At 43.2% G+C, this 26,973-nt stretch overlaps 1 protein-coding gene across 1 annotated transcript; it reads right to left on the bottom strand.

Moving 5' to 3' along the window:
• Positions 1–25,596, bottom strand: scube2 (signal peptide, CUB domain, EGF-like 2; the record flags this gene model as incomplete). Its single annotated transcript, XM_083650937.1, has 23 exons — positions 1–1,334; positions 2,032–2,111; positions 2,228–2,380; positions 2,604–2,801; positions 4,092–4,253; positions 4,641–4,808; positions 6,507–6,677; positions 15,364–15,570; positions 16,013–16,180; positions 17,287–17,409; positions 17,570–17,659; positions 17,836–17,952; positions 18,287–18,409; positions 18,605–18,721; positions 20,001–20,123; positions 20,255–20,371; positions 21,227–21,316; positions 22,297–22,413; positions 22,522–22,647; positions 23,959–24,093; positions 24,551–24,676; positions 24,928–25,044; positions 25,509–25,596. 23 exons carry the CDS (start codon positions 25,594–25,596, stop codon positions 1,188–1,190), a joined length of 3,063 nt encoding a protein of 1,020 aa, XP_083507063.1. The 3' UTR covers positions 1–1,187.
• Positions 25,597–26,973: the final 1,377 nt, after the last annotated feature.

Consider the following 26,973-nt stretch of genomic DNA (forward strand, 5'->3'; position numbering starts at 1 on the left):
AAAACAATAAAAAAATATACATACATTTATTATCTAAGACAGGCGAATAGAGTAATTATATTTTACAAAACTCATTTCATATTGGATCATTTATTCCTTTTGTGTCGTCCTATCACTCCATATCTCAAATCACATCACTCCAAATGTCCATTTCCTTGAGTGTCTGAAGAGTGAAGAGTTGTCTTTGGTTGCTGGTTCATAATTTGAAAAGTCTTGATGTGTTTCATGAAATCCTAAAAGCCACTATCCAGTGTTTTTTTTTTGGAAGGGTAAAATGTTTTTCAGGGTAGTGGCACTCATTCAATTATCTTGAAACATCCACAGGCTGTCAGGAGATGCGTCAATGCTACATGTGTCAGGGATTTCGTTGCTAATACATTAACATTTCACCTAAAACTTTTTACATCATATACAAAACATTCATAAGAATAATTGCTTCTGTGGCGTCACTACGTACTTTGTAGTGCTCTAACATTCCCAAGAAAAGGTCATATTTGTGCTATATTTGTTTCTTATATTGAGCAGTAGTTCTGTCAACAATTCAACTCTACTGAAACAGTAGCCTATGTTATAACTAGATACACACTATATAATGCTGACATTCAGTATATATCTCAGTTAGCTACCATACTTGTGTCTTGACACCATGGTATTAGCAACATCCTCATAATATTGTGATTTGAATATGTGTTCAGCTATTTCAAATAGATGGATATTATTAATGTGAAAATAAAATAAAAACACTTTCCAAATCTCCCTCAGCTTTACCCAAACACTATAAACGAACATTGTAAAAGAGCAGACTAGCACTTTGGCTTGGAATCCTGAGATGGAGACTTGAAAAACAAACGCGGGTCATTGCGATTCTTGCATTGATTGCTCAATAAAACACATTTGCGAACAAATGGAAGAAACAGGAAGAAACCAAGATGGCCGCCTGAGAAAAAAGCCCCATGTGTGTCAGAACCGGTGATTCTTTGCCTCTCAAAGGTCCAGTTAAAAGTCCACCCGCTTGACTTGGTCTGCTTTCTCTTTAGGGTCAGTTGAACGTATCTTCCACTCTCGTATGGGTCGGTGTGAAAACAGGATAACTACAGAATGCTCCTCAACTGCTCAGTGGATCAAATAGATGCTGTGGCAATCAGAGTTGTTCATTGAATATCCACAAGATGACAGTCGCCTCCATCCTAAGGGCGAAGGAATCTCAGGACCTTGGAGCGCAGGAAGCGGATGAAGGACTTGGGGAACATTTCTCTCGACTCTTGTGCTGTGTAGTTGAAGAAGTTCTGTGGGTGGGCCAGCACGTCAAACAACGCCTTCATGAGTTTCTTGTCCTGATGGGGAAAACACATTGCATGAGTCAGTGTACAGTCAAGGCATTTCATATGTGACTGACAAGTAAAGCCACATGTGAACAGTAATGTGTATTTCTACATGGCTCCAAAAGAGGGCACTATATGCTTACACTATCCAGACACAGGATGCGGTCCAGAGCAGAGCTGACAAATTGGTGACATACTGTCGCATCTATCTATCATCACTGAGTGTGATTTTGTGTTGAGCTAAAATGATACATTTTGCTTTGTACTACTTGAGTACATGCTGATCAAATGTTTTGCATAGCAGGCATAATGCAGGATGACTAGCGCTCCACCCGACTCAATCTTTGTTAAAGGGACAGCTCACCCTAAAATCCAAAATACATTCCCTCTCACCTGCAGTGCTATTTATCCATTTATATCGTTTTGTGTTAGTTGACTGAGTTTTGAAGATATCGGCCGCAGAGTTTCTGCCTTCTCTCCAATACAATGGAACTGGATGGCACTCGGCTTGTGGTGCTCAAAGTGCCAAAGAAATACATTTGATAAACTCAACAGCAATGTCTCTTTCCAGAAATCATGACCCGGTTACTCAAGATAATCCACAGACTTTGTTGTGAGCAGTTTCATGGAGGAAGTATTATAGAAAACCACGGTTCTTCGAAAACAACAGTAGGCTAATTAGTATAGTACAGGTTATAAAAGGATTTACCTTGAGAATTTCCTGATGATTCTCTGAAGCGTATAATCTTCCATCTCTGACTATATCTTCTATTAATTCTTGGTAGTCCTCTGAAACAAACAAAGAACATCAACAGCGCATTAGCGCCACGATTGTATTTTGAACGTGTGCAACACATGAAGGAAGCAACATGATACAAGACACACATCGCCATGTTTCCTCTCACCGTCATAGGTCACATATGGGACCTGGAAGCCTTTCCCACTGTTCCCCTCGTTGGACCTGAACTGCACCCACAGCCTCTTGGAGCGGGAGGTGAACGCAATGGGACGCTCGTACGTCTGACACGTCTCGTAAGTTGTCACAGAGTTGGAGAGAGCTGCGGAATCAGGACATGGGCACAAAGCATCAGCCTACATCATTTAATTGTGTGACGTTTTAATGCTACAGTAGTAACACAGACACAGACACAGACACAGACACAGACACAGACACAGACACACAGACACACACACACACACACACACACACACACACACACACACACACACACACACACACACACACACACACACACACACACACACAGAGCTAGGACTCACAGCTTTTCCTCATGACCAGGTAGTCTCCACACTCGTCCTCGATAGGGAGGAAGATCTCGGGGACGACGATGAGGATCCTGCGTTTGGGCGGAGGGTTGATGGTCCAGGTGCACTCGACGTTAGCCGGGTAATTTCCTGGGTAGTTGGGGGACTCTATGTAGCCGATAAAATCCCCCAGCTCTCCTCCGCACTGTCGGTCTGTGAAGTGGCAGAATGCGTCATATAGTTTATACCTTCTTAGGGATGGTAAAGGATAAGTTCACCCAAAAATGCATATTCAGTCATTAGTATCTACTATTCACCCCCACATGCCGACAGAAGGACAGGTGAAGTTTTTTAGTCCACAAAACAGTCCTGGAGTTTCACAGCAAAAAAACAACAAAACAAACAAAGGTTGCAGCATTCTCCTAAGCAATTGAAGTGAATGGTAAACCACTTTCAAACGTAAAAAAGAAAAAGGCTCCATCCTCCCCATCTGGCATGAGTCAAGTCTCCACAAGCCCTGAGATGCCAAGTGGACTTGAAAAGACATCAGGGTGTAAATGACGTATTTTCAAGTCAACTTGGCATCTCAGGGCTTCTGGAGACTTTGCTCATGCCAGATGGGGAGTATGGAGCTTTTTTCTTCTTCTTCTTCTTCTGCTGCTGCTGCTGCTGCTGCTGTTGTTGTTGTTGTTGTTGTTGTTGTTGTTGTTGTTGTTGTTGTTGTTGTTGTTGTTGTTGTTGTTGTTGTTGTTGTTGTTGTTGTTTTTTACATTTGAAAGTTGGTCATCATTCACTTCAGAGAATGCTGCAACAATGTTTTGCCCTGAAACTCCAGGACTTTTTTGTGGACTAAAAAACGTCACCCATCCATCAGCATGGGAGTGAGGAGATAATGACTGAATTTTCATTTCTGGGTGAACTTTATTAATGAATTCTCTAGGACAGAATCCCAGAGTGTTGCACAGAGCAACACTTTGATCACAACACAAGTGTTGTGATCAAAGTGTTGTCGTCATATTATATCATATCATATCATATCATATCATTCATATTATATCATATCATATCATACATGAATGCCAAGGGTGGAAATAACTACTCAGATTTATTCACATTAATTGTAATTGAGTAGCTTTTTTTGTGTACTTTTTTTATGACCAGTAATTTTACTTTTACTCAAATGCTACATTTTAAACCACATCCAGTTGGCAAAGAAGAAGAATCAGGCTTTACTTTGTGCACTTTATTTTGTAACTTCAAAAGTGTCCAATTAAAACAATCTAGTTTGAACTCTGACCTCTCATCCTTTTGGAATTGCATGGAAAACATCACATCTAACTGTTCTCTAAAAGAGTACGTCAGTAGCCTTTACCATTTGATTTGAGTTACTTGTACTTTTACTTGAGTACATTTTTACACCTCTATTTTACTTCTACTTAAGTAAAAGTATCAACAAAGGAACATTACTCCTATGAAACATTACTATGTACAAAACATACATACTTTTGCACTGCATGATGTTGGTGGAGCCGTCAAAGTCGGTGGTGGTGTTTCCAGGGCAGGAGCTGCAGTAGTTCTGGCCAAACTCCACCTGATAAGTGCCCGTGGGACAGCGGATGCAGCGGTGCGTACTGGTGTTGTAGAAATGACCAGGAGAGCACTGGACTGTAGGAGCCAGAGGCCGGGATAGAGAGGAGTGAGTGTAGCAGAAATGCACAAACACTAAAACAGCTGCAGAGGGCAGCAGAGTTCATTTTGACACTCAACACAAATTCAAGCGCAACATTCAAAATGCAGGATTGCAGAAGCAGAGTAGGGTGGGTTGGCCCTGCCATCCTGCCTTTCGCATTATGTGGTCGCAGCTATTGTGAATTTGTGCTTGTTCATTTTATTCAATGGCTTTTGAAAGGTTTTCATGAACCCGAGGGTCACATAACCTTCCCAACCCATGCAATCCTTCCATTTAAGTTAAAACACGGACAGACAAAATCCGGCGTTCACCTAAACGACAACAATGAAAAAGGTGGCTGACTGCCACTGCCTCTGCCTCACCTTTGGTCTCACACTCCTGGAAGGAAACGGCTCCGCTGTGCTTTGTGACCAGGTTCCCTCCGCAAGCGAAGCAGGAGGTGCGTCCCACTTCGGACTGGTAGGTCCCCAGCGGACAGGACACGCAGGGGAGGAAGCCATCATGAGAGTACTGACCTGGGAAACACTGACCTGGGCACACAGACACATTTGGCCTAGTTAGAGCTTCAACTGACTCGCTGCAGTGTACATCAGAGGACATTTCATGACAGGTGGCTCGAAGAAAAATTAAAACGGAATTATTATGACGTTTTTCACCCGTTTTCTCTCCCCGGAGTATTTTAGGGAGATGAACCACTTAACAACTTGAAGTCATTTTTCATTTCATGTGGCCGTGGTGACACGCCAGTTCTCAGCCAATAAGAGGAAACACACTCCCATACTATTAAGATAAGAGCATTATAGCAAACCCAAATGTTAATGGAGTGACGTCATGTCTTATCTCTGCCTGAACCACCTCTGACATATCTCCTGAGTGACTTACACAAAACTGGTTGCCACTGGGAGTCTGCTGATAGCTCCTCTTGTTTAGTCTGTCACTGAGCAAAGCAGGAGATGAGATCCGCAAAGTGACTTGCGATAACGGCAATGAAGGAGACCAAAACATGGTGGTTCATTTTCCTTTCATTCAGGACCGGGAGGGGCCCGAAGACGCCTTTTGAATTCAAATACATCTTGAACATCTAAGCCCAGGCTTCTTTGGCTTTACACAAAGCAGAACATCTGCCGGTGAGATCTTTATCGCGGCACCATCGCTAATCCTGTGCAGTTCAACTTCATAACAGGATGAGATTCTAAAAGGCTCGTTTAAAGATTACTTATTTAAAATATCAAACCATCAAGGAGAACCTTTCTATGATCACTCATGGATCTCTATGTATATCCTTGCTCTGTGATTATGGAGGGACCTGTTGAATAGATGTGACACGCACCCACTGGAGGATGGAAACATATATGCCATTATAACTACTTTTTCTCAGATTTGTACTTCCCACCTGATGGTGGTCGATATATAGGAGTGGCCGGGAGAGAGAAAACCTGAAATAATGACCTCCTGAGAGATGTGAGAAGACGATATTGACAAATTTCAAAATGTGGATTTTCTCCCCAATTGTACTTGGCTAATTCCCTGTTAGGGTGTTCCAGTCGTTGCTCCACCTCCGCCCCCTCTGCCGATCTGGGGAGAGTCGTAGACTAGCACATGCCTCCTCTGATACATGTGCAGTCACCAGCCACTTCGTTTCACCTGACAGCGAAGAGTTTCTCTGCGAGGACGTAGAGCGTGGGAGGATCACGCTATTCCCCCCAGACCCCTGGATGCCCTTACAATCCCTTATATGTGTGTTTTTGAATACGCTATTTGGATTTGGACAAACGCCTACAGCGATTCCCAACCTGTGGGCCGAATTGGGCGGGCATTTTATTTAATTTTTTATTTTATTTTATTTTTACATTAAACACAATTAAAAACTCCTCACTGTGGGACAGCTCCTTGAAAACTGTAAGACTGAAAATGCTGTTGTGTTAGTGACTGTCGGGAAAAAAAGTGCTCTGAGAATGCATTATTTGGCTTCTGTATTTTTTATGGGGTCGGAGGTGGGCCGCGAAAAGTTTTGAGATTTCCAAGTCGGCGCCGAGTTGGAAAAAGTTGGCAACCGCTGCCCTACAGCATTGCGGTTTCTACCTGCGCATAACTCGGCCTTTACATGGTCTGTTACAGGGTCTGTTATGGCCTCATCACCTCATCTCCTTCTCTGCGCCATCTTTCCTGTCACCTATCTACATCTACAATTTCTAATGACACTTGCCTGTAGTTGATCAAAGTCTTACCTCCACACTCTGAGATGTTTCGAGCCCCAACCACGTTGGAGCTTGCTCTCCCTTCAGGCATGGGACAGACCTCACAGGACATCTGCCCCTCCTCATCCTGATACGTTCCCACTGGGCACAGGACGCACCTCCCCTGGTCCCCGTCGTAGTACGTCCCGACGCTGCAGCTCACTAACAGAGGGGGGCAGAATGACGCCGACTTACATCAAGAGTTGCCAAAATGATTCATAATATGAACTCAGTAAGACTCTCACAAACAGGTGCATCTGGCTGCTGTACACAAAGCAAAACTGGGCAGGCTGTATTGTGACACCGCCATCTTGGTGTTATGCTCCCTGATCATGTTCACAATTTCACAATTTCAAAGTTTGATTATGGCACCCCTTAGAATTCCCCAAACATGCATCTGTTTAGCCAAAGTCAGTTGTTCCTCTTCCTCATCCTCATCTCTCTGAAGGCTGATAGTTATGTTTTAGGATTGCAGTGGCTTAGAAAAAAATAATGTACCCTACATAGTTAAATGCACCTATTCTCTTCACAAGAATATTGTATTACAGTATGTGCATCAAACTGAGAGACATTTAATCAAGGCAAGCCAGTGCAATAAAGACACAAAAACATCAACCTAATGTTGTGTCTGCACACGTCATTTACATTCATTTAGCAGACAAATCAATTTAAAGTAGTGGTGGCAACCGACTACAAAAAGCGGGACAGGTGAGATAGACAATGTGAAAGGCAGACATGAATGAACAACTTCAGCAGAGTGCCCTCTGGCTACACATAATGAAACAGCCCTAACCACATGGCACATCTACACACTATGATGGATGTGCCAGTTCAGTTGCATGACAAGAGCTATAAAGCAGAACATTTATCCAGCCCCAAAATCTTCAATCACAAAAGTAAGCCAGACTTCACCAGCTGCCTCCCGAGAGTGTTCAAACAGAGCCGTGTAGGACAGGCTCCAAAGAGACAATTACTCACCTGATGATGTACAGGGAGAAACGATGATGGGACATAAGGCTGCGTGATTAATTCAATCAAAATTATAAATATAAATTATAAATTTATATTTAAATTATATTATAAATTATAATAATTTATAATATATGTGAAAATATGTGATTTGACCTTGTTTAAATGCCTAAATACCACAGTGTCTGGAGTTTTGTAAACAGGCTATATAGCCTTAACGATTTCAGTTATTATGATACTAGAACATTTTTTTTATGATCTATCAAAGTTTGGCCAAAGCATCTTAAGAATGTTTATCTCTAGTTATTATCCATCAGATGTAGTCAGTCAGCCTTTAAATGTCAATGAGAGAACTAGTCATAAACAAGAAACACATGATGCTGCTTACTGATGCATTATATAGCATTCATAAAGTATTATAATGAATCATTACAGTCGTACTGTGAATGTTGATGACTACCGCAACCTCTGACAGACAGCTAGTCATAAACATTCACAAGACTCATATTTATAATGCTTTAGGGTAATGCTGCTTATATATAATGTAACAGCAATCATGATGTCTTCTTAAACGTATGGTCATAAGAATTTATGAATGCATTATATTTATAATTCCTCGTGAGATATATGGTAGTCATTGAAAGTGTTACTTCCAATTGCAACATTTATCCCATTAATCAGAGTTTGCATTTTGATTTTAATCCACATTAGGTTGTTGACCTGACTGCAATGCGACTGATGCAGGCAGCATCGTTATGATGCCAGGAAAAGATCCAAAAACCACCCCCCATAAAACCAGAAGTATTATTGTTATTATTATTATCATTATCATTATCATTATCATTATCATTATCATTATCATTATTGTTGTTATTATTATTATTAATTAGAGCAGTTAAACGATCTTTTGGCTAGTGGGCTGATGATCACTGGGTGGGTTGATCACGGCATGGACCAGACGGGGGGCCCCGAATCAAAACCTGCTTCAGGCCCCCAAAAGTCTGCATGGCCCTGGCCTGTACACACAAACACACACTTATAGAGAAAAGGTGTGCACACTCTTGTTCGCATTATCGCGCACACACACGGACGTGCATACACACACGCGCACACGTACGCACACACACGCACACACACAGAGGCCCAGTGTTAAGCTGTTAAAACGCCTTTCAAAGTCAACCTGATGCAGCTATGCAAAAAATCCAGACAAATAAAGAGCGCCGAGCTTCTCCACAGCTGTCTTTGTGGCCCACATCAGACACGTCCGAATACTGCATGAAGCATGGCTGTGCATCAGGGAAGATATCGAATACTATCATAAGCACCCTCACCCTCTTAATTAGAGACAGACCGATATATCGGTCCACCGATATTATCGGCCGATATGTTGGCCGATATTTTTTTATTTTGTATTTTTTATGTTAGACAGCATGTGTATATTTGATATTTCTTCTGAACTTAAGTTATATTTTATATTTATTCTATTTGTGTTTTTGTATTTCTAGTTATTTATAATTAGTAAATTCCCAATTAAGTTTACTGTTTCATTGCGTTGATGTCATTTTGGACAATAAAGTTGATTGATAAGCTGTAAAATATCCTCCCTACATTATCTCCAGTCATGTCAAGTCATATCTTTGTCAAGTGTTTGATATTTGAGGGATCATTGCAAAAACATTGTGAAATATAATGTGTATATATAATATAAGAATATCGGCCGATATATCGCTATTGGAATTTTTTTATTCCCCAATATCGGTATCGGCATCAGCCTCAAGAATCCAGTATCGGTCGGGCTCTACTCTTAATACTATCATAAGCACCCTCATCTTCACCTCGCCGCAAATCAAAGGCAGCGTTTGCCTCTCATCTCACAAGACGGCATCAGCTTGATTAAAGGGATGAGCACCATTTTTGCTTTGGTTCCTACCATCCAGAGTGATGCCTGTAATTAATTTGGGAATGATTGTGTCTGTCTGTCTGAGGCCGTTAAAGACTTGAAAACTGTAGCTGAACTCACAACAGAATAAATCAATGTAGACCCTCAGGCTGTGTTAGTCCAAAATGTGCCTCAGTAGCAGTAGCCTTTAAGATCTGCCTCTCTCGGTAGAGAACCGACCATTTCTAAAAGCTCGACACACAAAAGCTTTAGCGTAGAGACCCCATTATACGTGGCTCAGCAAATTGTTAGATTTTCCTTCAAAGAAAGAAAATGTAATTCTCTCAAGAGCAGTTCATTTTTTGCAGCCTATTGTTGATCCTGAAAGACCATGAGGAGCCATCACTGCATTGTCCTCTAACAGCTTTTATTTGACAGAGGGAAGGAGCGAGAGAAGAGAGAGAGAGTGAGAGAGAGAGAAAAAACCTTGAAGCCTTTCAAATGCAAAGAAACGCTTCTATAGAGTCCTCTTTAAAAGACCTTTCACCCCTATTCAAGTGCCCAGTCTTTGCCTACTTGATGACATAGGAAAACACTATAGGAAAACACTACGCTATCACAGTGCTAAGGAGCTGAACCCAATAAAAGGGGTCAGCTTTCTTGAATCCCCCCATTCTGCTTCGGCCCCAATCGCTTCTTGCGCCCATCAAGCGGGGGCCCAAACAGCTGATGCTAATTGATTCCCATGGTGTGGCTGAAGTCAATTCTCTTTAGCACTTTAGTGGCTGGGGGTCATGCAAAGTGGCCCCTGGCTGGGGGGCTGGGGGGGCCGCAGCAGCACTCAAACTGCCAGCTTGAATCAACAGCACTTCCTAAACATCTCCAACGTTCAAACAAACACGCAAACAAGTCGACTACTACAACCATCAAGTGGATGAGTACGAGCCAAACGAGCTCAAATCACAGCATCCTTGGATCATCGCAGTTGATGATGTGTTGATGAAACAAAAGATTCACGTTCTGATGCAGAAACATGCTGAAGTATTTGTGTTTTATTACAGATGAACAGAAATAAGGATAAAGTGAAAAGATATATGCCTTAGTTAATTAAATTAATTACCTTAATTAATCAATTAGCCATGAGCGAAGTGTTTAAACAGAGATGATACCTTGGAATAGTATACTAGCTGATGCAACCTCTATCAGTAACACATCAGAGACATAGGCCCAGTTTAGACGGCAACACTCCCTGCATAAAACGGCAAACTTAATGCCTTGCTTTTACATGCTCTCATTGCCCAAAAACTAGAGCTGCAACGATTAATCGATTAGTCGATCGACAGAAAATTAATCGACAACTATTTTGATAATCGCTTTGAGTAACTTTTTAAGAAAAAAGTCTCTGATTTCAGCTTCTTAAAAGTGAATATTTTCTGGTTTCTTTACTCCTCTATGACAGTAAACTGATATTATCTTTGAGTTGTGGACAAAACAAGACATTTTTTGGGAAACACTTTTCATCATTTTCTGACATTTTATAGACCAAACAACTAATCGATTAATCGAGAAAATAATCGACAGAATAATCTACTATGAAAATAATCGCTAGTTGCAGCCCTACTTAAAACGCAAAAAAAAAACAGGTCCAGAGAGAAAATGCTTTAAATAATATACAGAGTTAGAGTAAAGGTGCAGCTTCTCTCCCGCTGCGGCAGAGGCGAGGTTGTTGTGGCGGGATAGCCTCAGCAGATAGCCTCGGTCTGCTCTCCTCTGGCAGTGAGAACAAGCCCCAGTGAGCTTTTCAATGGAGTGGGCAAAGTGAAAGGAGTGAAGTGCACTCGGAGCTGAGCCAGAGCGGGACGGGAGGCGCTGGCCTGGGGGAGGAGGGGAAAATAGAGCTCCTTTTTAAAGAGCTGGAGGTTTAAAGAATGCCTTTCAGCCCCCCTCCCTCCCAAATGACATGTCTGCACCCCTGCCATGGCCACTAGAGCGCTTAATGTTGACCTGAAAGCACAGCGGGGGGAATAGACTTAAGACCCGTGTTATTAAAACATAAAAATAACTAACAGGAGCAGTTTGGGTTTATGCCATGTCAGCTCAGCACAAGCAATTACATTACATTTTATGTCATTTAGAGGCAAAAAAGTGACCAAAGAAAATACAGCTGGAGGGAGATAAAGCAAGTGGTTGATGCATGATTTGACATTTTCTTTCAATGTCCCCATGAATACAATTTTGGGAAGATATTTGGACTTTTTTTGTTCAAAGTTCAAAGACCTAGAATGGATCAACTCTTTCCTCCCCTCATCAGCCCTATTTTACAGATGATGGGTTTAGGTCTACATGAGATGTGCTGGTGGTATAGATGTGTGTTTATCCAACAAAACACAAGTCATTTGATTGTTTAAACATCTCAACAGAGAAAGGCAACATTTTCGTACCATCTCGCTGATATTAAGACAACGTGCAGCAGGCAGTGAACTCACTGTGAGGCCAGAGACTAGGGGCACACGCTCATCTCAGCCAGAGAAAACACGTGCCAGCCTTCAGCTCACTAGAGAAAACACATGCCAGCCTTCAGCTCACTAGAGAAAACACATGCCAGCCTTCAGCTCACTAGAGAAAACACATGCCAGTCTTCAGCTCACTAGAGAAAACACATGCCAGTCTTCAGCTCACTAGAGAAAACACATGCCAGTCTTCAGCTCACTAGAGAAAACACATGCCAGTCTTCAGCTCACTAGAGAAAACACATGCCAGCCTTCAGCTCACTAGAGAAAACACATGCCAGTCTTCAGCTCACTAGAGAAAACACATGCCAGCCTTCAGCTCACTAGAGAAAACACATGCCAGCCTTCAGCTCACTAGAGAAAACACATGCCAGTCTTCAGCTCACTAGAGAAAACACATGCCAGCCTTCAGCTCACTAGAGAAAACACATGCCAGCCTTCAGCTCACTAGAGAAAACATGTGCCAGCCTTCAGCTCACTAGAGAAAACATGTGCCCGCCTTCAGCTCACTAGAGAAAACACGTGCCAGCCTTCAGCTCACTAGAGAAAACATGTGCCAGCCTTCAGCTCACTAGAGAAAACACATACCAGCCTTCAGCTCACTAGAGAAAACATGTGCCAGCCTTCAGCTCACTAGAGAAAACATGTGCCCGCCTTCAGCTCACTAGAGAAAACACGTGCCAGCCTTCAGCTCACTAGAGAAAACATGTGCCAGCCTTCAGCTCACTAGAGAAAACACATACCAGCCTTCAGCTCACTAGAGAAAACATGTGCCAGCCTTCAGCTCACTAGAGAAAACACGTGCCAGCCTTCAGCTCACTAGAGAAAACATGTGCCAGCCTTCAGCTCACTAGAGAAAACACGTGCCAGCCTTCAGCTCACTAGAGAAAACACATGCCAGTCTTCAGCTCACTAGAGAAAACACATGCCAGCCTTCAGCTCACTAGAGAAAACATGTGCCAGCCTTCAGCTCACTAGAGAAAACACATACCAGCCTTCAGCTCACTAGAGAAAACACATGCCAGCCTTCAGCTCACTAGAGAAAACACGTGCCAGCCTTCAGCTCACTAGAGAAAACACATGCCAGCCTTCAGCTCACTAGAGAAAACACGTGCCAGCCTTCAGGTCACTAGAGAAAACATGTGCCAGCCTTCAGCTCACTAGAGAAAACACATGCCAGCCTTCAGCTCACTAGAGAAAACACATGCCAGCCTTCAGCTCACTAGAGAAAACACATGCCAGCCTTCAGCTCACTAGAGAAAATGCCAGCCTTCAGCTCACTAGAGAAAACACGTGCCAGCCTTCAGCTCACTAGAGAAAACACATACCAGCCTTCAGCTCACTAGAGAAAACACATGCCAGCCTTCAGCTCACTAGAGAAAACACATGCCAGCCTTCAGCTCACTAGAGAAAACACATGCCAGCCTTCAGCTCACTAGAGAAAACACATGCCAGTCTTCAGCTCACTAGAGAAAACATGTGCCAGCCTTCAGCTCACTAGAGAAAACACATGCCAGCCTTCAGCTCACTAGAGAAAACACGTGCCAGCCTTCAGCTCACTAGAGAAAACACATGCCAGCCTTCAGCTCACTAGAGAAAACACATGCCAGCCTTCAGCTCACTAGAGAAAACACATGCCAGTCTTCAGCTCACTAGAGAAAACACATGCCAGCCTTCAGCTCACTAGAGAAAACACATGCCAGCCTTCAGCTCACTAGAGAAAACACATGCCAGTCTTCAGCTCACTATAGAAAACACGTGCCAGCCTTCAGCTCACTAGAGAAAACACATGCCAGCCTTCAGCTCACTAGAGAAAACACATGCCAGCCTTCAGCTCACTATAGAAAACATGTGCCAGTCTTCAGCTCACTAGAGAAAACACATGCCAGCCTTCAGCTCACTAGAGAAAACACATGCCAGCCTTCAGCTCACTAGAGAAAACACATGCCAGCCTTCAGCTCACTACAGAAAACACATGCCAGCCTTCAGCTCACTAGAGAAAACACATGCCAGCCTTCAGCTCACTACAGAAAACACATGCCAGCCTTCAGCTCACTAGCGCTCACAGCGTTATACCTAATGAACATTTTCTCCATTATGGCTTGTATATAAAACCAACAGCTACCACGAGACCTGCCATCACCCCTCGTGTTACACTCTTATCCTAGGGAGATGCTGGAAGATCTCATGGCTTGGAGGACCAACAACAGTCTCTCTGTTCTTCCCTGCGAGCTCATTACAGCATGTCTGCAAACCAAATATGGCACTCATCTGGCCAACACCTGCTCCAAATCCAATCATTAAACCAACTTGTCTAAATATATCTCACTGGCATGGACTATTTCAATGCTTAAAGACATGAGTATGAGGCTACCCTGTGTGTAGCAATGAGAGAGAGAGCTGCTGCTGACCTTATGTTGGGTGGAACAGAAGCGGTTGGAGCAGCGCTCTCACAATAAGTAGCTCTGCATGAGAGTAGAGCCATATGAAATCCGTTTTATTTTTTCCAAATTCCGTTTTATTTTTTCCCAATTTTTTTTTTTTTCCATTTTAATTTTAATTTAGGGGTTAGGCGCGATGCTTTTTCTTTTTTGATGACTTGGCTCTCTCAGACAGCCTCTTCGACATGTTTGTCAATGTGAAAACTAAGTTGTGAGGTGTAGTAAGGGTCCCACACAAGACCGACCCCCCTCTCAAAACACCCCAATCGAAAACTGAATAATTTCTCTAGGCCCATTTTACAATTATGAAATCATTTAGGTTACAACGATAATTACATCTACTTCTTATTTTGATAATTAGGCCTACTTTTATCAATTTCAGCCAAATTATGAAAAATTTTGCAATATTGCATGTCTTACAGTTGATTCAATTTTTATTACCAAATTCCATGATTCCGTCCATGTTTTCCATTTTGCGGAAATCATATGGCCCTACATGAGAGATGAAACACACTGATATTTACAATGTCAGTGCTGCCTGGCTGAATGGTGAATGTCCTGACCTCTACCCAGCTTTGTACCAGGATTGGGGTCAATTCATGAATGAACTCGATTCCAATTCAAAATTTAATTCAATGACATTCTGTTCAATTCCATGTTGTTTTCGTTTGTTTGTTTGTTTGTTTTGTTCTTACCACATACCTAAGATTGCATGTAGTGTTATATATCAACACTGAATATCATAAACTGTTGAATGTACTTTTCAGATGGTATTTGATGCATAAACATGTACCGGTAATTGTAATGCATACGTGATTGAAAGTAATTGCAAAACTGTCGTTCATTTGATTCATAACATTTGATTTATAATGTTTAGCAAGTGGAGACAACCGCTCTTAGAAGTGAATTGTTTCTTTAGAGCCGGGTGCAATTCCAAACTCCAACTCCAGGAGTTGAATTGGAATTCACCATGCAGTCTCAATTCAATTCATGAGTGGCGCCAACTCGGGTTTGTACTGTACTCCAAATCCAAAAAACTGCCTGCTCACCACACTTGCGGCCCAGCAGCACCTGTCCCGCCACACAGTGCCCCGGCAGCTGGAGCGGCTGGCCCCGCCCCCTGGCCAGCTCGTAGTCGGACCCGGCGAAGTGCAGGTGGAACTGTTGGCGGTGGATGGACTTCCGCAGCGTCCGGATGGTCTTCCTGAGTCTCTTCTCCGAGCGCCGACGCACACAGCTCAGGTCACAGCTCTCTGCTGAGAGAAGCACTCCGTACCACAACTGTCTCCAGAGCACAGTGTCACACGATCGCACACTCACACCTAGTACCTGTGTCACATGATCGCACATTCACACCTAGACGCACACATGCTTTACCTCCCCACTCACGTATACAAACAGTAGATCAAGGCAGGGGAAGAATCATCTTCTCACCATTCAAAGAGAGGGGGAAAAACACCTTGACCCTGCGCCCCGACCCAGAGCCCACCACCACAGCCGAGTCAAAACAGGAGATACTTTAACAGTTTGGTTTGTTTAGTGATGAGCAGAGAGAGAGAGAGAGAACGTGAAGCATAGGTGACACCCAAGGGTGCTGAGGTGACAAGCAGCGCAGACAGAGAGACAGTCAGACAGACATACAGGCAGGCAGGCAGGCAGACAGACAGGCAGACAGGCAGGCAGCGGAGAGAGACCAACCTGTTACCTCCTCTAGGTTCACATCCAGCTCAAACTCAGCTGTGATAGAGGAGCCGTCCTCCTCGCCCGCTCTCCTGCCGTGGCGGCTACGCGCGCGCCGGCCGGACGAGGTGCAGCGCAGGCTCACGTAGCTGAACTGCACGTTTTCAGTGAAGAAGAACCTGCTATCTGTGGACATGGGAGACAACCCCCCCCCCCCCCCCCCCCCCCCACACACACACACACACACACACACACACACACACGTACACAATCGTTAAAAGTAAATCACAGGTGCTCATACAGGAAAGAAACAAGTTATGGCACAAGAATTGCACTGCAACAAATCAGACTTTGGACGCCATTAAGATCTGTGTCAAATAACCTGTGTATGCAGTTCATTCTATAATATTTCCCCCCGCTGTTCTTATGTTATATTCTGTATGTAGACTGGCAAGCTCAAAAGAGGATGATGAGACTGTGAAAATGTCCTCTTTTTTGAAGCAACTAGGCATCTCGCGCGCGCTACGCGCACTCGGTTCCTAGGCTCACCCGCTGCTCGGGCTCGCAGCCTCGCCTGCCCTGCAGCTCGCATACGCAGCCCGGCTGTTGGGTGGGATTTATGACATCACTGATGATGTCACAGTGGGATTCATGACATCACTGATGATGTCACAGTGGGATTTATGACGTCACTGGGATTTATGACATCACTGATGATGTCACAGTGGGATTTATGACATCACTGGGATTTATGACATCACTGATGATGTCACAGTGGGATTTATGACATCACTGATGATGTCACATGTGGGACAGACAGACAAACAGACAGAGCCCTAGCTCCCATTTATATACTGATGATGATGATGATGATGATGTGTCCTTTCAATGACTGTGAGGGATGTTAAGGAGGACCATGCCGGAACCCTTTGGAGAAACAAAATAATCCCACAATCGGAAATCCATTTGATTGATGGCTAGGTCAGGGCCAACTGAAAGGCGTGCTATGGCTAATTACATCTTCCCCTGTCACCAGCAAACAATGTGCAGCGCACATTCAAAACGTTCAGAACCGCTCCGCTTTCTCTGCACTTTTCTTTCTATGTTTGACTGAACTTCAAAGTGGCATTCAGGTCTGCTTCATCTTCTCAACACTGTTGCATGAGATGTTGGCACTTCTTACTAGTAAAGCCAAATTGTTTTCCAAAAAGAGGAAAGAGTTTGTAATTTCACTCCATATCTATCTGTCATTTCAAGTCTTTTTGAAGCTTGTGATATAGGAGCCTCTGTACCTGAGTGTGCAGCATTCAGGCTCTCCTTTAGTGTCTCCTGACTGCGTTTTAAGTTGCACTTTGCGGTACCTGACTTGAAAGTGGCTGTGGTCTTAATGCGTAGAACACTTGGCATTTCTGGACCTGCAGGACACAGGAAGGAAAAAAGTGAAAGATCTTGCCTTTTTATCTATTTTTAAGTATAAAAAAAAATAAGAAAAATGCCAGAGTTATCAAGTTGTTACTGTTTTGTGTGTCAGAGCGAGACAGAGCCTGATGTCAATCTGTGATCACGTGTACTTGCCTAAGCAATGCAAGCCACTGTTGTTGTTTTGTGCTTCAGCCAAGCAGGGCAGAGGCATTCCACAGGTCACAGTGTAGGAATCCTCCGTCCCTGAAAACACACACGGAGCCGTGACACACAGACCAGCCGAGACAAAAGTCAGGGCCACAAAAGTCAAAGTCAGAGAGCGCAAACAGACAGCATGTAGCAACACGACGCCTCTCTCCGCAAGCTGATGTTACCGACTATTCAAAGAACTAGCCGACTAACTGACTAAACCAACTCACCGCTGCTGATATGAACTTGGGACTGGCATGTCAGGAAGCAGCGGTCCCCTCCCTCCTGCTTGCTACAGTTCAAGGTGGGTTTAAAGGGGGGGTTTGCAGGTGGTAAACCCTCAGCCTCTAGATAGAAATCACAACAAACTCCAAGGTAAAAAAGAACACTTGTGATTGCAACAGGGGGGAGAAGGCACACAAAGACAAGAGGCACAGGAAGAACGAGAAACAAAGTACAGCATCCTAACAGCACCGGCAGCACTGTAGCATTTCAAATCTTCTCTCAAGCACAAGAAAACCGAGCGACAGAGAATTAAAGAGAAAAAGAAAACTAAAAGTATCTCCTGTTTTTGTCCCCCGAGTTTCAGTCCAAAGTGTGTTATCTCCTCGCACACTTTCCAAAGAGATGATGAGCATGACAGAGCACTCACTCAGCAGACGTGCAGAGGCACTGGCTTACCAATGCAATCCTTTTTGTTCCAGTGTAGCTTATAGCCCGGATGGCAATGGCATTCAAATCCACCCAAGGTGTTCTCACAGCCCTGCTCACAACCTCCATTGTTCATGCTGCATTCATTTATGTCTGAGAGGAAAAAATTGGAAAACCGTCATTGTTCTATTCCTCCAGCGTATGGCAAAAAAAACAAAAGTATTCACTTTTATTAATTGTGACTTTATGTGTGAACAACTCGACACATCTGTAAATTGCACACTTGTGTGTGATGCCAAATCGGTCTTGTGCAGCTCCCCCCCCCCTCCTCCCCGCTTATAGTCTCACCTCCGCAATGGGCCAGTCCGTACAGGGTGTAGCCTTTGTTGCACACACACTCAAAACCACCGGGGGAGTTCACACACGTGTGATCACATGTCCTCTCGAAATAACACTCGTCTATATCTGTAATGAAAAAGCAGCAGCGATGATGACATGGTAGCAGGGCAGTCAGCTGCGATCTTCATTAGGAGGGATTTCCCACCCGAAAAACACATTTGTGTCTGATACTGAATCCTCCCCCTCAATTAAATTGGACATTTGTGGATGTGTTACATTAGCAGGGGAGGTCATGTACCATATATATATGTATGTATATATATATACTGTATATATATATATATATATATATATATATATATATATATATACAGAGAGAGAGAGGGAGAGAGACAGACAAAAATACACATTTCATTATAAAGCATTTTAAAGTGCTACTTTGATGATTTTCAACCATCTTTGTATCATTACAAAAGCGATAGATATTATGCAAATGAGCAATGTTTAACTTCCCTCCATCTTCCCAGGCCCGAGAGCTCCCCGTTCATTCACAGACCTTCCTGGTCCAAATTATGTCATAATGATGTCATTTGGAGCAGTTTTGCCATGGTGTCACTATCACTGTCACTATCACTATCACTATCACTATCACTATCTCTATCACTATCACTATCTCTATCACTATCTCTATCTCTATCACTATCACTATCACTATCTCTATCACTATCACTATCACTATCTCTATCACTATCACTATCACTATCTCTATCTCTATCACTATCACTATCACTATCTCTATCTCTATCACTATCACTATCACTATCTCTATCACTATCACTATCACTATCTCTATCTCTATCACTATCACTATCACTATATCTATCTCTATCACTATCACTATCTCTATCTCTATCACTATCACTATCTCTATCACTATCACTATCACTATCTCTATCTCTATCTCTATCACTATCACTATATCTATCTCTATCACTATCACTATCACTATCACTATCACTATCTCTATCACTATCACTATCACTATCTCTATCACTATCACTATCTCTATCTCTATCACTATCACTATCACTATCACTATCACTATCATTACTGCTCTCTATTACACTTCACTATCATTACTGCTCTCTCTACCTTCATTCGCAGAACTTCCTGCCCTAAGATGACATCATTATGACATAATTTGGTCCAGGAAGTTCTGTGAATGAACGGGGAGTTCTCGGTCCAAGGCAAGATGGAGGGAAGTTAAACATTGCTCATTTGCATATACTACTGATTTTGTAATGATGCAAAGCTGGTTGAAAATCAGTTAAATCATTTAAGGGAGACGCCTCTGCTAACTCTGCTAGATTGTGAGGAAAGCAGACAAGTCAGGAGCCATCGGTACCTTGGCAGGATCGTTCATCGGTCAGCAGCTTGAAGCCTTTCCTGCAGTTGCACTCGTAGCTGCCGATGGTGTTCCTGCAGAAGTGATCGCAACCGCCGTTGTGAAGCTCACACTCGTCAATATCTGTGGGAAACAGGTGATATCCTGACAACCCTTTAGACAGACGTACTACACAAAATGCACTAAGCTAGAATGCGAGTGCCAAGAGACTGCAGCCTCTCTGCGGAGGTTGTCAGTGGACTTGGCAGTCTGACCTTTGCATGTTTTTACGTCCGGCTGCAGGGTGAAGCCGACCGGGCAGCTGCAGCGCACACCTGTGGATGTGTCCTTACAGGTGCAGTCACACCCCCCATTGTTCAGTGCACAGGTCTCTGAAATGACACGATCCAACGTGAATGCCCTCCACTTATTGACCTACCTCCATGCACAATGTGCTATACTGTTCCCCATCTGTCATATAAATCCTTAGCAAAATAGAACCGTGATTTTCTGAATGCTAAACTCTCAAAATGATGAACATGAGAAGAACATGTGAGAGCGCAAAGACTGTGCATTTATTTGCTAAACTTCATAGGCGGTTTCGAACATTTGATTGAGTGAAGCACAAACAATAATGCTGTATGTTTGTAATAATATTTTGTCCAGAATGTCCACAACGCCTGATGGATCAGAGGTGAAGGAGACTCCAATGTATGGCTGCTATGGTGTAAATTTGTGATGGATAATGGATTTGTGATGGATAATGTCTGTGTAAGCAGACTACACCCATACATTGGTGAAGTCCATGTTAACGGCTTGGTTCAACCTACCAACAGACATCCAGCGTCATGCACTTTAGTAAAGCATGACAGATATCATGTTTTAGGTGTGCAGACTGACCCAGCATCGCACAACTGATATATGGGCTAAATACACCAGAAAGGGTTCACACTCTACCCTCCCTAAATGGAAGGAAAACGCGAAATGTACCACACTGTCACAAATGCACATATCTTTCCGGGGAGTGGGGGGGGGGATCGGGAGTCCATAGCCATTTCACAGTTTGCTCTAAAGACTGAGGAATGCATTGGTTTACTAGGCATTACTACCCCACGCTCTGGACGGATTCCTGGCAGCTCGACACACCGTCAAGCCATTGTAAACATTCATTTCTGCTGGTGAGTTTATTTGATTCAGTTTGAGACGGCGCCATGTATAAACATTACGATTGGGAATGGACTTATTACCCATGAGCAGCCTTCTCTTGACACGTTTGTCAACCTCGGTAAAGGATGTGGAGTTGTGGTCCGAGGACTCGGTGGTGGCTTCATCTCGTTCTGCGAGAACAGACGCAAAGTGAGATGAGTCATAAACAGGCTAACAATAGGTAGCAAATTCATGAATAATTGATGCATGTATCGTGACTTCTCTGTTCACTCAAATTGAACTTTAACATTCTCTTTTGGCTTGTTTATCCACTTTACTTTGCTATATTAAAAAGAAAAGTATCCCCAAACAAATGATTTTAAGCTGAGCACCTCTGTGTGTTTGTGTCTGTCACTTTGCTGTAACCAGAAGCATGTTTTCACTTGAGATATACAGTGTGCCTGGCAGATAACACAGCAGATCAGTGATACGCCTGGACCTCACACACACTGCTGCTGGAGAGAAAGATACTACCCCAATATCTGATGGCTGATCCTTATCATTCATAACCATTGTGTAGGAAAAAAGGAGAACTGGCACAGACAAGTTGTTTAGAGAGATATTTCACATTGGTGCCATATTTTCATTTCCCAGCAAGATGGCCTACGCGTTACTACACAAACAAAAAAGTCCAACACTCCAACATCAGCTGGCCTTGGAAGTTGGAAATGTGTTTTCACTGCATGTGTTCAGGCTCCATTGTCAGTCAACTTGCAATTGCAATTGGTAATTGCAATTAGGAAAAATTACTTTCTGAAAATGATGACCTAGAGCTTGAAAAAAACACACATATCTGTCACTCCCAATTGAATTGATATATGTGTTAGGACCAGTTTTGGCAGATAGTTGTTCATGAACCCATACTGGAATATGAGTGCCGGGAACTAAATAAACTGAAATATCACTTTGAGACAGGATTGCTACTTCATCCAGAGGTTTAAAATACAGTATGTTCAAAATGAGGGTTTTAAGAAATAGAAACGGACAGAAGTCACAGCTATTGTGGAGGATGTAGGGATGTGTACATGTGGCATTGTATTTTAGACGAGATTTTAGATTTCCCCGGTGCTAAGTAACGACTGAGCCTACAAGCAATTTGGTCAGGTCTTACCTACACATGACCTCCTGTCGGGGTGCAGGGTGTACCTGGCGTGACACTTGCATATGGGGCCCAGCTCCGTGTCCTCACAGGTGTGCTGGCAGCCCCCGTTGCCATGGTTACAAGTCACTGCAGGCCAACAACAAATAACCTGGGGTCAGATAAACAGCGCCACAGTTGAAGCCCACTGCGTGCATCTGAACAGATAAAGTCAGCTTCATGTGGATGCGCACGTACGGATGCAGCCCCTCTGGTTCCGGGCCAGCTCGAACCCCGGGCGGCACTCGCAGGCCACGCCCCCCTTGGGTGTCTCTTTGCAGATGTGAGCGCAGCCATGCTCCTTATTCATACAGCTGAGGCCCTCTGGGATAGAAAATAGAAAGAGGTACACAATGAAACTATCCTACAGACTGGCTGCCTTCACACAAAGACAAATCCAAAAAGGAAAACAGCAACAACAACAACAAACACAACAACAACAACAACAACAACAACAACAACAACAACAACAACAACAACAACAACAGAAAGGCACTCATACTGAGAGATTAGCCTGACAACAATCTGGGAACCCAGAGTCTATTTTTATTTGAAAAATAGACTCTGGGTTCCTAGATTGGCCTGAGACAGTGATTGTTCTCATGTCTAATATAAGTTATAATTATTATTATTAGTAGTAGTAGTAGTAGTAGTTGTAGTAGTAGTAGTAGTAGTATTGTTGTTGTTGTTGATGATGTTGTTGTTGTTGTTGTTGTTGTTATATTTAACATTTTGGTGTAAAAAAAGACCACTAGCAGAGCAGGAATTTAAGTTCATGTTTAAAACAAAACAAAACAAAACTATCATTTCTCAAATTGTCCTCCTACCATGCATCTAACTGCAGAATGAGACATGTAACATTTGAACGGAGGGGTCACAGCTGAGTGGACATGTCTGTAGGATTTAACAGGCTTGCCAGGGAAAAGCCAATGGGGTGGAAAGCACTTGCATCAATTCAATTCAATTTAGTGGAGAAGACAAAACAAAAGCACTTTCTGGCCTGGCAGCTACAAATGCCTAAGGACTTTAGTCTCATCTCTGACACAGGCCACAAAGAGCAGAGTGTTGCAGTTATTAGCTTATTTTGTTCCTGGGACACAGAGCTCCTTCTCCCACAGCATGCAGCCTGCTGCAGATAAAGCCTCAGACACGGGAGCCAACTTCAAAGCTGTCATCCCTCATTGTGCTGTCAATCTTTGACTTGCCTGTGAGTTAGAGGTCTTCGGGTATGCCCCGAGACCCCGAATACCCGAGGACCCGACCCGGACCCGACCGGTTCTTGGGTCCATTCAAAAGAAGTGACTCCGGGTCCGGGTCGGGTTCGGTTCCAACATTTTTCAGGTCTGTACGGGCCCGGGTCTCAGCTTTCTAATAATAGACAGGTCCATTCGGGTGCGGGTCGGTCATTTTGGACCGGTGAAGACCTCTACTGTGAGTATTTGAGAATTTGCGACATAAGTTTCTTTGACGACACAAAATAGCCATGTCCTCTAAGTCTAACTATGGGAGGAGTTACAACACGTTTCCTTCACTAACAACTCTCCCCGCAGTCAGATTCTACTGTGTTCTAGCCTACGTGGTGCATCTGTGCAGTCTCAGTAGGCTACGAAGCTAAACGGTACAGGTGTCACTCACCCACAGAGCGGTGAATGCACGTGTGTTGGTTGTCACTGAGGAAGAAGCCTTCCTTGCAACGGCACTCATAGCTGCCCATGGTGTTGACACAAGTGTGCTGGCAGCCTCCATTGTTGAACTTGCATTCATCCACATCTACAGGGAGGTGGATTTAGTGTCACCCATTAATCAATTCATGCAATAGCATTTAAGATCAAACTTGGATTGGTATCTTCCAATAAATTACTTAAGAAATGCTTTTAAGGAATGTCTTAACTCGCCATGATAATTATAATAATAAGGGTCTGCAGTGTGTTTTACCATTGTAAACAAAGCTCTCTTTCCAACCAAATTTCAGAGAGAGAAAAACACACATCTCCAGTCCATTAAATCACTATGTCAACAAAGCAAGTAGTAGTGGTTTGAAAGTGTTTTAGAGAGGGGTCACCATACGGCCTTTAATGTAGCCTAACTGGATTTGTTGCTGTTAGGCTACACTTAGGCTACTGACGTATATAAGATAAGAGATGAGAAACTTGCTACAACAACAACAACTCAGAGCTGTCTGTTTCCATTAAACATTATTGAGTTTGTAGTTAAAAACGGATCTTACCTAAACAATTATGTCCGTCGTGTGCCAAATTGAATCCATCGTAACAAGTGCAGCGATAATTTCCTGGAATGTTGTTACACTCGTGTACACAACCACCATTATACTCCAGGTCGCATTCATCAATGTCTACGGAATGGAAACACAAGTGAACACATATTGAAAGTTCACCAGTTTGAGCGACAAGTTAAAATGTTTCATCTCAAACTACCCCAACTATAAGAATATCTAATAGTGCAATAAAAGTAGACCAATAAACACTGAGGCTACCATAGACTTATAAGCCTGGACAGGTTATATAGCTACACAGTCATTCATTCATTTATGTGCACAGTAAAATAAAATCACAGATGAACAGAAAGGGGATACATGAACATTACCTTCACAGTGTTTGCCATCTCCTTTAAAGCCTGTCCTGCATGTGCACTTATATGAGCCTTGGGCATTCTGACAAATAGCATCAATGTGACAGCCATCACTCTCCTCTGCACAGGGATCTGTTCAAATACATCATGGGACTTAACATTAGGTAGACTACTAATGCACTCCAGAGCACCTGAGCATAATTCACTATTAAACAGACAAATTCTCAAAAAGCACTTGCTACTATGACATTTACCATAATAAGTCTATATACTCACTTAAACTACAGCAAACAGTAAAATGTCAGCTACCCTGATGATCACAATAGCCTGTTTTGTTACAGTTCACTGAAAACGAATATCAAAGTAAATATATTGCCTATAACAAGAAAATTTGACAAAAGTATGTGTAGGGGGAAATTAAACTCCCACGACAAAACATTCCAAATAAATAAAAACAAACAAACAAACATTTATGGTACTTTTGTTAAAATATAAAACTAAAGACAGAACTGGGGAAACAGTGCACTCCTGAAAGCGTGCGTAAAGAACAGCAGTCTCCAGAGCAGGAGGGGGGAAAAACACACGCATAGTCCTACCTCGATTCTCTGGAAGGGCTGCACTTTGGCGACTATTTAACAAGAGCAAAAACAAACAGAAGTCCCTTGCAAGCCAAATAGCTCCCATGGTGATATGATCCAAGTTTAGAGGTCTTCTCAAAAGGACGCGTACGCACTGAAGTCGTGACCGAGTGTCCGCCACCTCATTTCCATTCTAGCCTGTCAATCTGCTTCACAAGGGGCTTTTGGAAAGAGAAAGGAGTGTGCGCGTTTGTGTGCGTGGGGGTGTGTGCGTGTGTGTGTGTGTGTGTGTGTGTGTGTGAGAGAGAGAGAGTGAGTGAGAGTGTGCGTGTGTGTGTGTCTGTGTGTGTGTGTGTGTGTGTGTGTGTGCGCGTGTGTGAGAGAGAGGGAATGCGCGCGTGTGTGCGCGTACACGTGGGGGAGAGAGAGAGAGTGCGCTTTTGAAGCTGCGTCAAGCCAGCCAGAGATGCAGTATCAAACAGGAAGCACGGCGCCTTTGGCCTTCTTTGTATTGTTTGTATCGGGCCTCTAAAAAGTTGTATCCTCGTTCTTAAACGAGGCTTTTATTCTGAAAGTTTTCCGGAAATTGTATTTTAGCGTAGCTATATTCTGGTCGTTTTGGCTATTTAGCTACCGGTATTCTAAAATCACAGCACTACAGCCTCTCGTGGCTTAGGATATTATGTGCTTTAAAAAAGCATTAAGGAAAAAGACATCCAGGAAATAGGTAGGAATAACCCGCTGTCAAATGATAGGTACTCATAAAGTTGTCCGTCCACTACCACCTAGTTTTCGAAGTGGCGGTGGTTGCTAGGCGACACGCGGTTAGCGCGTTGATATTTACATCATGGTCACACAGACAGGTGTGCTTTTATCGGCCCTACAGCCGCTTCAGACGTGAGTCAGGCCAGACGATCAGCTCGAGAACCGGAACTATTTCGTGATGATTATTGTATGATGCTGGAACGGCAAAATTATTTCTACACCCACATAATGACCGCATATCACTTACTGACGGCGCGTTCTTCTCTTTAGAAAAGCTGGCCTCAGTTCTGTCGTTGTTGCCCCACTAGATACTCTCCAGTTTCTGTTTAAGCCTACTTACAATGCCGAAAAACCTCCCTAGTGGTGGTCATAAATAATTGTAGGCTACTTTCACACTCCACTGGTCCAGACTACAGCGGTGCTCGGTGTTACCATGTAAGGTTACATAAAACACACACGTGTATTGGATGCGATATTTGGACAATAATCCAATAACGAAATATTTTATCACGAGTTTAAGGCAACGTGTTCAATCTAAAAGTCAACAAAATAACCGACAAAAACAAGCCAAACCTAGACAGTTCCTCCAAACATGTCTTCATGTAACTCTTGCGCACCATCTACAGGTGAAAATAAAAATCACAAGCACGACTCATGTTTTGTGTCGTTTTATTACAGTACAGAACTATGGTTGTGGTACAGTATACAAAAAAGCATG

This window comes from Poromitra crassiceps (genome assembly GCF_964638095.1).
Source record: "Poromitra crassiceps genome assembly, chromosome: 14".
In the NCBI taxonomy this organism is placed as follows: Eukaryota; Metazoa; Chordata; class Actinopteri; order Beryciformes; family Melamphaidae; genus Poromitra; species Poromitra crassiceps.